The following is a 16,290-nucleotide window of genomic DNA, read 5'->3' on the forward strand; positions in this document are numbered from 1 at the left end:
TTGAGGGGAGTGGCACAGAGCTTCCGTGCCCTCTCTGGGCATCCTGACCTCCCAGCACATCAGTATGGTCACCAACCAGAAAGCTCTCCTAATCTCTGTTGGAGTTTTATAACCCAGTCTGCAGCCCCACTCTCCTTTCCCAAGATCAGAGGGTAGGGCTGAAGGTTCCCACCCTCTAATTAAGTATTTGGTCTTTCAGATAACCAGCCCCATCCATAATATATCTAGGAGTTCTTCTTGAGTCAAAAGATACTCCTGTCACTCAGGAAATTCCACGAATTTAAGGAGCTCTATGCCAGGAATGCAGGACAAAGATCAAATACATATTTTTATTATACCACCCTGGTAATGAAAAAGTATACATAGATGGGATTTCGGATCTTAGCAATCAATGCTTTCAGCAGTTGCTTTGAACCTGTGTCAGTTGCCTGTCAACATATCAATATGGTGGCTTCTCCTTCAGCCCAGTACTCTTGTAGCTGTTGAAGGCCCATTTCACTATTTCAGTATTACCACCTCATACTCTACTGTTTGAGTTTAGGGAGTTTTTAGTACACAAAGGGGTTATACTCCAAAAGTTCATTTGTAATTTCATAACTTTAAATTTAGAACAAACTTTCTGTTGAAACAGTAGGGGAAGTGGTGAATCTTATCCATTGCCTTTGATAAGATTGGCAGTGTTTGAATATTGAAAACAAAAAGGCTGATGATTGCTTTGTAAGATAGGGAAACAAGAACCTTGCTGTTTTGTTTAGTGTCAGTCTCTAAATGCCAAAGGAAACATTGTGCGTGTGGACTGAATGGTGCCGCACCCCCACCTCCTTCATACCTTTAAGCCCTAACCTCTAATGTGCCAGTGTTTGGAGATAAGGTTTTTAAAGAGATAACAAGTCAAATGAGGTCATGAGGGTATGGCCCTAAGAAGAGGAAGAGACACCAGAGGTGGTATGAACAGAGAAAAGGCCATGTGAGGACACAGCAAGAAGATGGCTACCTGCAAGCTAAAGAGAGGGATCTCAGGAGAAATCAAACCTGACAAGACCTTAATCTTGGACTTCCAACCTCCAGAACTCTGTGAAAACAAATTTTTATTGATAAGCCACCAGTCTGTGGTATTTGTTATGGCAGCCCTAGCAATCTAATAAATTGTATTATTTTAAAGTTGGATCCCAACCAATACACATATCTAGGAAATGTTAATAGAGACTTCTTAAAAGGGATCTTTACCTTAATAAATTTGGGAAATAATCTATAGTGTATTCTCCCCTTAAGAATTGACAGTGCATGATCATATATTAAATATTCTTAGATGTTTTGATGCAAAGAAATCTGATTTTTCTTTCAACTTCCACCTTTCACAAATATATTCATCGATAAAACATTTCCTTCCTCTTTTATAAGTAAAATGTGCATTACCACCCAGACAAAAATAGGTCAGGGAGAGACAGCCTCTCCCATGGCACTTAATCATATTTTGCAGTGCAGTATAGTCATTTATATGGATGTCTCTTTATTAGAATGGAAGCTTCTTGACATCAGGGATGGTATCTTATTTTTATATCTCACACCACAGTTAACCCTCTGCCTTGCAACAACAAAGATGTTTCAAATAAATATTTAATGAATAATCTTAAATAATATTTTTCCTTACCATTTTAAAGGGATTTCACATTCATTTATTTTTTAATTCATTTCTGCAAGAAGCAACTTTGTAGAGGAAAATACTGTATAGATTTTTAGATGTAAGCATGGCCCTAAAATTTGATATTCATAAAAAAAACTAGTGCTGCCTCTGTTACGGCTCCAACTACTACTGTTTCTAATTGCAGCTCTTTGAGCAAGCACTGTATTTTATCACTTATTGTGTCACTTAGTTTTCTTCCAAGCCTTATGTGTTGGGTATTATTTTTCCATCTTAACATTTAGAAAATAGAGGGTCAGGAATATGCCTCAATTCTCATAGTTAAATATTCAAAACCAGATCTGTCTTGCCGGTAACTTTTTCTTCTATCCTACATGGCCTTTTCTAGTTCACCATGTGAGCTCAAATTGTATTTTCAATACATTACATCTTTATAATGTGATAAAATGATCAACAAATACTCATCCAAAATGAAAATAAGGGTGTTAAAGACAAGATAAATCTTGCTTTTCTGAAACATAAAATCTCACACTGAAAGTGAATGAAATACAAATTTATTTAGAAACAATATTTTAGACACTCAGTACTAATTTCCTCTTTGGTTTGACATTTAAATACTCAGAGTAAAAGTTGATCTTTGGAGTAAATTATTATCAGTTTAAAGGTGAACAAGTATTTCCACAATGCCTAGAGTAGGCCCAGAACCGCAGCCTCTGAGGGACATCAAAAAGGCCCTCTGTAAACTTTTTGGAAATTTAGGATTGTGCCATGGAGACAGGATTCAGACCTGAGGAATGTGAGACAAAGAATGCAATAGTACTTGATTAAGGGCCCCAATATCCAGTATTCCCAGAGCAGTCATATCTACATCCCTGACAGGTAGAAATAGTGTGGTCTGGGTTGTCTGCAAAGGGGATCTAAAGAAAATACGGGATTCTACTAGTTACTATGAGTACTATTCCAGTTTCTTTTATTAACCATTTACTGTTTTTATTTTATATGTTACATGTTTATATATTATAGTACCTCATCATTTCAAAGCGTCAGAATGAGAGGATAGACACTCTAGGTGGTTAATTCGCATCCTGCAGTTCTCAGATCAAATGTTAATTCTTCATGGAAGTTCTCCTTGTCCCATCTCTACCAGAACTAGGCCAGGTGTCTTATATTCTTTCAGGATCTGGTTTTTTCCTTCCTACCATTTAAGCATGATTTGTACTGATACGTGAGGAAGTAAGCTAGAATATAAGTATATGAATCCTTATTCTATGTCTACCTCAGGCAGACTGTCTCACCAAATATCAATTCCCTCCTCTGAAAAAATCTCAATTAAAAAATACCTACTTTTGGGTTTGTTGTGGATCACTTAGTATAGAGCCTATTACTCAGTATAACTATTAATTTTAATTCTGCGTAAAGTTACATTATATACAGGAATGTATAGAACGTAAGTTAGGATGCCCTGTAACTGAAAAGGATAATGGGAGCTGTCTTTGCTGTTGTTTTGAGGTGGAATTCACATCACATTAACCATTTTAAAGCCAACAGTTCAGTGGCATTTAGTATATTCCCAGTTGTTTGTAGTTTACTCCTGTGTATTCTTCTAAGAGTTTTATGACTTTAGTTCTTATATTTGGGTCATTAAGCTTTTCTGAATTAATTTTTACATATGGCGTGAGGGTAGGGGTCCAATTTAATCTTTTTTCTACGTGGGTATTCAGTTATTCAGTTATCCTAGCATCATTTGATGAAGAGATTATTCTTTTTTTTTGTTACTGTTTTTTAAAATCTACCTCTTTATTAAAAAGGTACACTAGTGAAGTGATAAACATCACTGAGTCAGGGGACACAATGTTTGGCATTACTGCTTATTGCCGTGTGACCTTGGGCAAGTCACTTAAACTTCCTAATGCTCAATTTTCTTATATATAAACTAATACAGAAATCAACTACATAGCATTATTATATGAACATTTATTATATGTATAATTTATGTAAAGCACTTAGAAACTGATTCCTGACAGTGAGAGATCAGTTTTGGTAAGAATTACTATCCATTTCTTTTGAGGAATCACTATTTAGTAACAACTTAACCAAATTATAGTCCATCAGGCCTAGACTAATACTGCAATCCTTCCAAGGTAGGACTGGTGGATACAAATGAATTGAGGTAAATTAGAAAACATTAGGATTGAGTGGACATTTAACAGTACATCAGGGCATTGTGTATGCTATTTACTCCTTAAGATCAACCCCTATTTTATGGATAAGAAACCATAAGAGGTTTAGAATGTTAAGTAACTTTTCCAAGATATCATTAATTCATGATTAAGTGGCAGAGGTGGGATTCAATTTCAGATCTGCCTTATTGGACAATCTGCTGCTTCACTTTGTTATGATGACTTTATGTTAACAAAAATACTTAATAAACATATAATTTGTCATCCTTCCTGGAATTTCATATAATTCTGTGGTAAGGAGAGATGAAAACGGCATGTGTATGTGTGTGTGTGTGTGACATTTATATGAGCTGTATAAAACATTATGTACTATCAGTTCTCTAAGGGAATGTTTTATGGTGATTTATATGCACTTTTGGTTAAACCTCAGACTATAGCATATTTGCAGTCATCTGTATTGCCTCATATAATCAATATTTATGATCCAAGTTTTAATATTTGACTCATTTTTTTAGTATATTGAATTGAAAGAAAGCATTTTAACAGCTAGTAAATTAAGATTTCTTTTTTATTCTTATTCCAGTATTTTTAATGGTATTGAGGAAAATTTTTGCAACCCATACATTTAGGTTTCTTTTGTGGTTCTCTTAGATGTAATAAAAGAACAGAATCGAGAGTTACGAGGTACACAGAGGGCTATAATCAGAGATCGAGCAGCTTTAGAGAAACAAGAAAAACAGCTGGTAAGTAGAACATTAAATTTCAGTTTAACTTTTCAAACAAATTTGGAAATTAATGTTAGAATAATTAGCTAACTAGGAAAAAGACACTTGGCAGGTGGTAAGTGATTTACTTTACTAAGAAATTGGATTTAATGCCTTCCTGCATTCTCTGCTTACCTTTGTTTATTGTGTCATTCTGCTGACTTTTACCAGGATTCTGTGTATTCTGATTATAAAATCAAATTATTCTTCAGTTTGTGAAAGTCATGAATGCCTGAGAAGAAATACTGCTCAAAATAGAGCCACCTTCTCAGTTAACAACAAAGATAAAACAATCCTGGAAAACAAAAGAGGGTTATAAGAAAATAATTGTTAACTCATAGGTGTCTACTTAATATTTTAACAACCATTGTGTCTGTGATAATGTACTTTTTTTAATAAACTGTCTTGCTTTCTTTAAATATTTTGTTGTTTTTAAATGTATGTTGCTTAAAATCTTTTTAAAAACATCATGATTGAGGTATAATTGGCATGCAATAAACTACATACTTACAGCATACAATTTCACATATTTTGACATGTGTATAAATTCATGAAACCACTACTAGAGTCAAGATACAGAACATATCCATCATTCTGAAAAGTTTCCTCCCTCTTTTTGTTATCTCTTCTATCTATTCTTCCCTGTCTCCATTGTCCCCAGTTAGGTAAACACTGATCTGTCACTGAAGTTTAGTTTACATTATCTAGAATTTATATGAATAGAATCATAAACTAAGAAGTCTTTTCTTATATGGTTTCTTTGACTTGTAATTATTTTGAGATTTGTCAATGTTACTTGTGTCAGTATTAATTCCTGTTTATTGATGAATGTTTATTCCATCGTATGGATGTTCCACAATTTGCTTATCTGTTCACCAGACAATGGACATTGGGTTATTTCAAAGTTTTGGCTATTTTGAATCAGGTTGCTATAAACATCCATTTGAAGTCTTTGTGTGTGCATATGTTTTCATTTCTCTTCGGTATATTCCCAGGAGTGGGATTGCTGGACTATAGAATAAATGTACATTTAGCTGTGTAAAAAAGCTGCTAAATAGTTTTGCAAAATGTCTGTAATGTTTCCTGATCCCACCAATGAGAGTAAAGTTGTTACAAACCCTGGCCAATAGTAGGAGTTAACAGTCTTTCTACTTGTAGTCGGTCTAGTGGTGTGTCGTAGATTGTCATTTTAAATTGCGTTTCTCTAATTGCCAATGATTTCAGCATCTTTTCATGTGCCTGTTTGATGTTTACATATGTTTTTGCCAAAATGTCTTCTGAAATATTTTACCGATTTTTAAAAATTGTTATTTTCTTATTTATTTGTGAGTTCTTTCTGTATTCTGTATACAAGAACTTTATTAAATGTATGTTTTGCAGATATTTTCTCTAGTTCTTGCCCTTGTCTTTTATTTTCCTAGTAGTGTCTTAGATGGAACAGAAGATTTTTATGTTGATCAAGTGCAACTTATTATTTTCTTCTATGATTAGTACTTTTAGTGTCCTAAGGAATCTTTCCCTAACCCAGAGTAACTAATGTTTTCTCTTACGTTTTCTTCCAGAAGCACTGTACCTTTAGTTCCTTAATTTAGGACTGTGAACTGTCTTGAAATAAGCTTCACTATGTTCTCAGGTAAAGGTAAAGGTTCCCTCCATGCATATGAAAGTTAACTTGTTCCAACATCATATGATGATATCTTTCCCTATTTAAATACCTGTCATCTTTGTGGAAAATGAGTCATCCAAATACATTTGAGCCTCAGTCTGGGCTCTGTGCTTTGTCACTGACCTATAACTATTCTCAAGCTAATAGCACATTGTTTTTATTACTATAGGTTTATAGTAAGCCTTAAAGTTATATAGTGTTAACCTTTGAACTTTGTACTTCTTTTTTCAAATTGTTTTGGCTATTATAGGTGCTTTGCATTCCCATATGAACTTTGAATAAACTTGTCAATTTCTACAAACAAAGATCAGATTTTCCTTGGGATTACACTGAATTTGTAGACCAGTTTGGGAAGAACTGATAACAAAGTTGTCTCAAAATCCATGAACATGCTGTATCTCCATTTATTCAAACCTTTAATTTTTCTCAGCAGTATTTGTACTTGTAATTATACAGATGTTGCATTTCTTTCATCAGATTTATCCCTAACTATTTCATATTTCTGATGATAGATTTTTTTTTTTTGCTGGTTAGTTTCTTTCTTTTTTTATTAAGGTATCATTGATATGCAATCTTATGTTCAGGTTTCACATGAGCAACATTGTGCTTACTACATTCCCCCCTATTATCAAGTCCCCACCACATACCCCATTGCAGTCACTGTCCATCAGCATAGTAAGATGCTGTAGAGTCACTACTTGTCTTCTCTGTGCTATACTTCCTTCCCTGTGCTCCACCCTATATTATGTGCACTAATAGTAAAACCTCTTAATCCCCTTATCCCTCCCTTCCTACCCACCCATCCCAGTCCCTTTCCCTTTGCTAATCCTTAGTCTTGGATTCTGTTAGTCTGCTGCCATTTTGTTCCTTCAGTTTTTGCTTTATTGTTATACTCCACAGATGAGTGAAATCATTTTGTACTTGGCTTTCTCTGCCTGGCTTATTTCACCAAGCATAATACCCTCTAGCTCCATCCATGTTGTTGCAAATGGTAGGATTTATTTTCTTCTTATGCTGAATAATATTCCATTGTGTGTATATAACACATCTTCTTTATCCATTCATCTACTGATGGACAATTAGGTTACTTCAATTTCTTAGCTATTGTAAACACTGCTGACATAAACATAGAGGTGCATATGTCTTTTTGAATTGGTGATCCTGTTTTCTTAGAATAAATAACTAGGAGTGGAATTCCTGGGTCAAATGGTATTTTTATTTTTAGTTTTTTGAGGAACCTCCATACTGCTTTTCACAATGGTTGAACTAATTTACATTACCACCAGCGGTGTAGGAGCATTCCCCTTTCTCCACATCCTTGCCAGCATTTGTTGTTGTTCATCTTTTGGATGTTGGCCATCCTAACTGGTGTGAGGTAATATCTCATTGTGGTTTTAATTTGCATTTCTCTGATGATTAGCGATGTGGAACATCTTTTCATGTGCCTCTTGGCCATCTGAATTTCTTCTTTGGAGAAGTGTCTGTTCAGATTCTCTGCCCATTTTTTAATTGAGTTATTTGCTTTTTGGGTGATGAGGCACATGAGCTCCTTTATATATTTTGGATGTCAACCCCTTATTGGATATGTCATTTATGAATATATTCTCCCCTACTGTAGGATGCCATTTTTTTCTACTGATGGTGTCCTTTGCTGTACAGAAGCTTTTTAGTTTGATGTAGTCCCACTTGTTCATTTTTGCTTCTGTTTCCCTTGCCCGGGGAGATATGTTCATGAAAAAGTTGCTTGTGTTTAAATTCAAGAGAGTTTTGCCTATGTTTTCTTCTGAGAGTTTTATGGTTTCATGACTTACATTCAGGTCTTTGATCCATTTCGAGTTTACTTTTGTGTATGGAGTTAGACAGTAATCCAATTTCATTCTCTTACATGTAGCTGTCCAGTTTTGCCGACACCAGCTGTTGAAGAGGCTGTCATTTCCCCATTGTATATCCGTGGCTCCTTTATCATATATTATTTGGCAATATACATGTGGGTTTATATCTGTACTCTCTATTCTATTCCATTGATCTATGGCTCTGTTCTTGTGCCAGTACCAAATTGTCTTGATTACTGTGGCTTTGTAGTAGAGCTTGAAGTTGGGGAGTATAATCACCCAGCTTTGTTCTTCCTTCTCATGATTGCTTTGGGGTCTTTTGTGGTTCCATATGAATTTTAGAATATTTATTCTAGTTCATTGGAGAATGCTGTCCATATTTTTTGATAGGGATTGTGTTGAATCTGTATATTGCTTTAGGCAGGATGGCCATTTTGATAATATTAATTCTTCTTACCCAAGAGCATAGATATATTTCCATTTATTAGTGTCCTCTTCAATTTCTCTCAAGAGTGTCTTTTAGTTTTCAGGGTATATGTCTTTCACTTCCTTGGTTAGATTTATTCCTAGGTATTTTATTCTTTTTGATGTACTTGTGAACGGAATTGTTTTCCTGATTTCTCTTTCTGCTAGTTCATCGTTAATGTTTAGGAATGCAACAGATTTCTGTGCATTAATTTTGCATTGCGCAACTTTGCTGAATTCAGATATTAGTTCTAGTAGTTTTGGAGTGGATTCTTTAGGGTTTTTTATTTACAATGTCATGTCATCTGCAAACAGTGACAGTTTAACTTCTTCCTTACCAATCTGGATGCCGTTTATTTCTTGTGTTGTCTGATTGTGGTGGCTAGGACCTCCAGTACTATGTTGAATAAAAGTGGAGAGAGTGGACATCCTTGTCTTTTTCTTGATCTTAGGGAAAAAGCTTTCAGCTTTTCATTTTTAAATAGGCTGTTGACTGTGGGTTTGTCATATATGGCCTTTATTATGTTGAGGTACTTGCCCTCTGTACACCTTTGTTGGGAGTTTTTATTAAGAATGGGTGTGGAATTTTGTCAAATGCTTTTTCAGCTTCTATGGAGATGGTCATGTGATTTTTGTCTGTCTTTTTATTGATATAGTGGATGATGTTGATGGATTTTCGAATGTTGTACCATCCTTGCATCCCTGGGATGAATCCATTTTGATCATGATATATGATCCTCTTGATGTAATTTTGAATTCAGTTTACTAATATTTTGTTGAGTATTTTTGCATCTGTGTTCATCAGGGATATTGGTCTGTAGCTTTATTTTTTTGTTGTGTCTTTGCCTGGTTTTGCTATTAGAGTGATGCTGGCCTCAAAGAATGAGTTTGGAAGTATTCCCTCCTTTTCTACTTTTTGGAAAACTTTAAGCAGGGTGGGTGTTGGATCTTCATTAAATGTTTGATAATATTCAGCAGTGAAGCCATCTGGTACGAGGATTTTGTTCTTGGTTAGTTTTTTGAATACCAATTCAATTTCATTGCTGGTAATTGGTCTGTTCAGATTTTTTGTTTCTTCCTGGGTTGTCAGTCTTGGAACGTTGTATTTTTCTAGAAAGTTGTCCATTTCTTCTAGGTTATCCAGTTTGTTGGCATATAATTTTTTCATAGTATTCTCTAATAATTCTTTGTATTTCTTTGGTGTCTGTAGTGATTTTTTCCTCTCTCATTTCTGATTCTGTTTATGTATATATAGTTTCCTTTTTCTTAATAAGTCTGGCTAGGGGTTTATCTATTTCATTTATTTTCTCAAAGAAACAGCTCTTGGTTTCATTAATTCTTTCTGTTGTTTTATTCTTCTCAATTTATTACTTCTGTGATCTTTATTATGTCCCTCCTTCTACTGACTTTGGGCCTCATTTGTACTTCTTTTTCCACTATCATTCATTGTGAATTTAGACTGTTCATATGAAATTGTTCTTCCTTCTTTAAATAGGCCTGAGTTGCTATATACTTTCCTCTTAGAACTGCCTTTGCTGCATCCTGCATAAATTGGGACAGTGAGCTGTTGTCTTCATATGTCTCCATGTATTGCTTTATCTCTTTTAATTTGGTCATTGATCCTTTGATTATTTTGGAGCATGTTGTTAAGCCTCCATGTGTTTATGAGCCTTTTTGTTTTCTTTGTACAATTTATTTCTAGTTTCATACCTTTGTGATCTGAGAAGTTGGTTGGTACAATTTCAGTCTTTTTTAATTTGCTGAGGTTCTTTTTGTGGCCTAGTATGTGATCTATTCTGGAAAATGTTCCATATGCACTTGAGAGAAATGTGTATCCTGTTGCTTTTGGGTGGAATGTTCTATAGATGTCTTTAGGTCCATCTGCTCTAATGTGTTGTTCAGTGCCTCTGTCTCCTCACTTATTTTCTGTCTGGTTGGTCTGTCTTTTGGAGTGAGTGGTGTGTTGAAGTCTCCTAAAATAAATGCATTGCATTCTATTTCCCCTTTAATTCTTTTAGTATTTGTTGTATATATTTGGGTGCTCCTATTTCATGTACATAGATATTTATAATGGTTATATTCTCTTGTTGGACTGACCCCTTTATTATTATCTAATTTCCTTCTTTGTCTCATGTTACTTTGTATTGAAATCTATTTTATCTGATACAAGTATTGCAACTCCTGCTTTTTTCTCCTTATTGTTTGCATGAAATATCTTTTTCCATCCCTTCACTTTTAGTCTGTGTATGTCTCTGGGTTTGAAGTGAGTCTCTTGTGGGCAGCATAAAGATGGGTCTTTCTATTTTATCCATTCTGTAACCCTGTGTCTTTTGATTGGTGCATTCAGTCCATTTACATTTAGGGTGATTATTGAAAGATAAGTACTTATTGCCATTGCAGGCTTTGGATTCATGGTTACCAAAGGTTCAAGGGAAGCTTCTTTACTGTCTAACAGTCTAACTTAACCCACTTATTCAACTATTATAAACGTAATCTGAAGATTCTTTTTTCCTCTCCTTTTTTATTCCTCCTTCACTCTTTATAAGTTGGCTGTCATATTCTGTACTGTTTGTGTAACCCTTTACTGACTTTGTGAGTAGCTTATTTAATTCTGCCTTTGGTTAGTATTTAATTGGTCTACTTCCTTTACTGTGGTTTTACTTTCTCTGGTGACAGCTATTTAGCCTTAGGAGCACTTCCATCTAGAGCAGTCTCTTTAAAATGCACTGTGGAGATGGTTTGTGGGAAGTAAATTCCCTCAACTTTTGCTTATCTGGGAATTGTTTATTCCCTCTTTCAAATTTCAATGATAATCTTGCTGGGTAGAGTATTCTTGGTTCTAGGCCCTTCTTTTTCATTGCACTGAATTTATTATGCTACTCCATTTCTGGCCTGTAAGGTTTCTGCTGAGAAGTCTGATGATAACCTGATGGGTTTTCCTTTTTAGGTGATCTTTTTTCTCTCTCTGGCTTCTTTTAATGCTCTGTCATTGTCCTTGATTTTTGCCATTTTGATTATTATATGTATTGCTCTTGTCTTCCTTCAGTCCCTTGTGTTGGGAGTTCTGTGCACTTCCTTGGCCTGAGAGACTGTTTCCTTCCCATGATTGGAGAAGTTTTCAGCAATTGCCTCCTTAAAGACATTTTCTATCCCTTTTTTTCTCTTCTGCTTATGGTACCCTTATAATGTGAATATTGTTCTGTTTGGGTTGGTCACATAGTTCTCTTAATATTCTTTCAATCCTAGAGATCCTTTTTTCTCTCTGTGCCTCAGTTTCTTTGTATTCCTCTTCTCTAATTTCTATTCCATTTACCTTCTCCTCTATCTTATCTAATTTGCTTTTAAATCCCTCCATTGTTTGTTTCATTTCAGCTACTGTGTTTTTTAATGTGTCTGTCTCCCTCCTGAATTCATCTCTTAGCTCTTGAATATTTTTCTGTAGCTCCATTAGCATGCTTATGACTTTTATTTTGAATTTTTTTTTTCAGGGAGATTGGTGATTTCAGTCTCACTGAGCCCTCTTTTTGGTGTTTGAGGCATTTGGGATTGAACAAGATTCTTTTGCCTTTTTCATAATCCTATTGGACAGTGAGAAATATTAGGTTTGTGTAGGCAGCACCCTCTAGTGCTCAGAAGCTCTGCTCTTCAGAGCTGCCCAATACCTGGAGTGATGGCAGTGGTCACAGGTGAGTGTCACTGGTGCCTGCTGGGAGGACAAAGCTGTTTTACACTTCCTGGCTGCTGTGTCTGCCTCTGCTGTCAGGGTCTGTTAGCTGCCCGCATGGAGAAAAGCCTCTGCATTGAGCTGTGTAGTTGCTGTAGGTGGGGTTGCCCTCTGACTGGTCTGGAGCAATGGTGGGTTTGTGTGCAGGTGCTGGCAGGGAGTAAGGAGTAGCAGGCTGCTTATCGCAGTGAGAGGCCTCAGGGATGCATGGCTAGCCAGGGGGATGGAGCGCCTGAAGCTCCTGAAAGTTCCCAGCCTGCTGGGATGAGTGTGCTGGGGCGATTTTGTCCACCTATTCCTTCTGCTAAATGCTTGCCCCTTTAGCAGCCTTCTCACTGTTGGGAAGTATTTCAAAGCACCTGCATTTCCTTGTCCCAGGGCAGTTGATTGTGGAGCCTCTTCACAGTCTCAGTCTCTGACTTTTGTTTTCACCCCCTCTAATCTCCAGAGCACCATGAAAGGTGGGTTTGTGCTCCTGCAGTAGATTTCTAGGGCTGGGTATTTAGCAGTCCTGTGCTTCTACTCCCTCCCCACTCTAATTCTCTTCCTCCCGCTGGTGAGCTGGGGTTGGGGGAGTGCTCAGGTCCCACTGGGTCGTGGCTTTTTTGCTTTACCCTTTACTGTGAGATGTTCTCTTCTCCTAGCTGTAGACTGGCTGGTGCAATCTTACGTCTCATCACTCTTTTAGGAATAGTTATATTTGCTGTATTTTCATAACGTATGTGGTTTTGGGAGATTTCTGCCTTACTTCTCACACCACCATCATTTCCCCTCATGGATGCTAAATATTTTTAAAACCAACTCAATTTCTGATTTTTTGTTGCTGGTGTAAGAAATACATTAATTTTTGTGTATTGATCTTGAATGTGAAACCTTCCTAAGTCACATAATTCTAGGTAGCCATTTTGTAGACTTTGTTAGATTTCTACATAGACAGTCAAGTCTTCTGTGAATAAATAAAATTTGTCATCTTCCTTTCCACTGGGATGCCCTTTTCCCCCTTTTTCTTATTTATTACACTGGCTAGAACTTCCAATGTTAAATAGAAGTGGTGATAGCAGACATCATCTTTTTACTGATTTTAGGGGAAAACATTTAGTTTTTCCCATTAAGTATATTAACTGTAGGCTTTTTTGTAGATGCCCTTTCTCAAGTCGAAGAAGTTCCTTCTTATTTGGTTTGCTGAGACTTTTTATCAGAATGGATTTTTTATTTTTTTTTCTACATCTATTGAGATGATGATCATGTAGTTTTTCTTTTTTAGTTTGTTAACGAAATGAATTATACTGATTGATTTTCCAAAGTTGAATCAAGTTTTGCTCCTGAGATAAACTCCATTTGTTTTGACATCCAATTAACGCTGACCTCCTTAAAGTATGAGTTGGCAAATGTCCCTTACTCTTTACTGGAAGGGCTTGTGTATGTCCTCCTTAAATGTTTGATTCATTAGTAAAGCCATTGAGAGTGAAGTTTTCTTTGTGGTTAGGTTTTTAAACTACAATTTCATTTTTCAAAAAATAGATACAGAATGGATCAGGTTATCTTTGTTTTTGAATGAGCTTTGGTAGTTAGCATCCATGAGATAATTTGTCCATTTCTACTAAATTTTAAAATGTAATCGCCATTGTTCATAATATTTTCTATTGTCCTTTAACATCTTTAGGATATGAAGTATTGCTCCCCTTTGCATTCCCAGGATTTGTAATTTGTGTGTTCTTTCTGTCTTGCTTTTTTCTCCTTATGTGGCTAGCCAATCATTCATCAATTTCATTAAAAAAGTTTGATTTCATTAATTTTCTTAGTATTTTTCTTTTCTTGTTTATAGATTTATTGTATATTTTCTGCCTTTTGTTTACTTTGTTTTATTTGAACTTTTTTCTACTTTCTCATTTTGAAGCTTGAGATTTTTTTATAAGCATTAATGCTATAAATTTCCCTCTAAGAACTTTAACTGCAGCCCACACATTTAGATATGTTGCATTTTTCATTTTATTAAATTCAAAATATTATCTTATTTTCCTTTGATTTCTTTTCTTTAACCTATGACTTATTTAGAACCATATTGTTTAATTCTGCTTATTTGTGATTTTCCTTCCTTATCCTTACTGATATGTACTTTAATTTCATTATGATTAGAGAACATACTTCACATTATTCCAGTTCTCTTAAACTTACTGAGCTTTGTTTCCTGATATAGAATATATATTGGTGTTTTTTTTTTTAGTATACATTTATAAAGAATGAGTATTTCACTGTTGGTGATGGAGTTTTCTATAAATGTTAAGTCATAGTATTTTTTGTAAATCTCTATTATTATAGATTATCTGTCCACTTGTGTTAACAATTAATAGAAATGCACCTGAGAGGCATTGTTGATAACCCTCATGCTAATTGTGTATTTGTCTATTGTCTGTTTCTCCTTTTGAGTCCGTCAGTTGTGTTCAGTTGTGCTAAGTACTGTTATTAATACATACACATTTAGGTTTCTTATGACATCTTTATGTATTGATTTCCTTTATCATTATGAAAAGCCCTCTTTTTTTATGGTAATATTCCTTGTTCTTAGGTTTTTCTGACTTGATGTTAATGTAGCCACTCCAGATTTTAATATGTATTTATGTAGAAAATATTTTCTACTTTTTTATTTAGCTTTGTTTTTATAATTAAAGTTAATTTCTTGAGCTAGTGTATTGTTGGGTTACGTTCTTAATCTGATTTGAAAACCTGCCTTTTATTGAGGTGTTAAATGGAACTTTTTACATAATTGTCTTTATTCTTAGCTTTAAATCTACTACTGTACTCTTTTTTGCTATGTTCCACCAACTCTTTGTTTTTTCCTTCTATCTACTTTTGGGTTGAAGTTTTTTTCAATTCTCTTATGGGCTCTATGTGAATAGTGCTTTATAGCCTTGTATTTTGGATGAAGGTACTACTAGTTCTTTCTTTCTCATGTAAACATGTGGAATGAATTACCCTCTCAGATTACTCTTTCTTCTGTGACTTTGTGACAGCCTCTTGTCTTCAGGATCAGGAAGAAAAGGGTGTCTGAAATATATTTGGGCTATTCTTCTGAAATAAATCAGAGAGGATTACCTCTCAGTGATTTTCTTTCTTTCTTTTGTTTCCTTCCTTAGGAATTAGAAATTAAGAAAATGGCCAAGATTGGTAATAAAGAAGCTTGCAGAGTTTTAGCCAAACAGCTTGTACATCTAAGGAAACAGAAAACAAGAACTTTTGCTGTAAGTTCAAAGGTCACTTCTATGTCGACACAAACAAAAGTGATGAATTCCCAAATGAAGATGGCTGGAGCAATGTGTACTACAGCAAAAGTAAGTGGGAGCCTTTATATCCATAGGCTCATAGTTTTATCTAAGATATTTAAATGTCAATGTTCAAATCAGATTTAAAAGCACCTCCTGATAAGTGGTACAGAATTTGTACATAATATTTAGTAAAATGAGTTTTAATACTGGATAATCCAGATAACTGATTCTAAATTCTTTACTGATTTGTTTTAATGCAAAATTTCTTATTTTAAGAAATTTCAGTTGTCCCAAGATCACATGTAGCTTTTAATATTTTCAATTGATTTAAAACAGTGTTTGCTTTTTTTCCCCTTAAATTGTCAGAAGATTTTTTGGCTTCTTATTTCATTAAGCTAAAAGTTTTTATTACTTTTGAGTAATAGTTTCCTCTTGTTTCATTTTCATGTATGTATCAGAAGGACACAATCAGAAGGATTTGTCAGTTAATTTTATCATGAAATCATGTTTACCTTACAGTCTTCATATAAGAAGTAATGTTTTTATTATAGAGTTTAAATGACTGAACCTTTTAATCTTAATAAATACTGAACTCCTTGATATATATGAAGTACTCTGAGGAATAAGAAATTGAGGACAAAGGCTCTGTTCTCACAGGTCTTACACTTTAGTTGGGGTTGGGGAGTGGTTAAGATATGTCTGAAAAGGAAACTACCCACTATTCATCAGTCTGTGCAGCTCTTCAGTGAACTGC

The 16,290-nt window shown here is 34.9% G+C and overlaps 1 protein-coding gene across 1 annotated transcript in view; it reads left to right on the forward strand.

Annotated features, from left to right (window-relative positions):
* The window catches only part of CHMP2B (charged multivesicular body protein 2B), a 56,593-nt gene that overhangs the window by 23,372 nt on the left and 16,931 nt on the right, over nt 1-16,290 (forward strand). The window contains exons 2-3 of the mRNA XM_036898875.2: nt 4,474-4,565; nt 15,408-15,602. Of these exons, the coding sequence (XP_036754770.1) occupies nt 4,474-4,565; nt 15,408-15,602 (287 nt within the window). The remainder of the gene's footprint in view (nt 1-4,473; nt 4,566-15,407; nt 15,603-16,290) is intronic.

This window comes from Manis pentadactyla, chromosome 1 (assembly GCF_030020395.1).
Source record: "Manis pentadactyla isolate mManPen7 chromosome 1, mManPen7.hap1, whole genome shotgun sequence".
NCBI lineage: Eukaryota > Metazoa > Chordata > Mammalia > Pholidota > Manidae > Manis > Manis pentadactyla.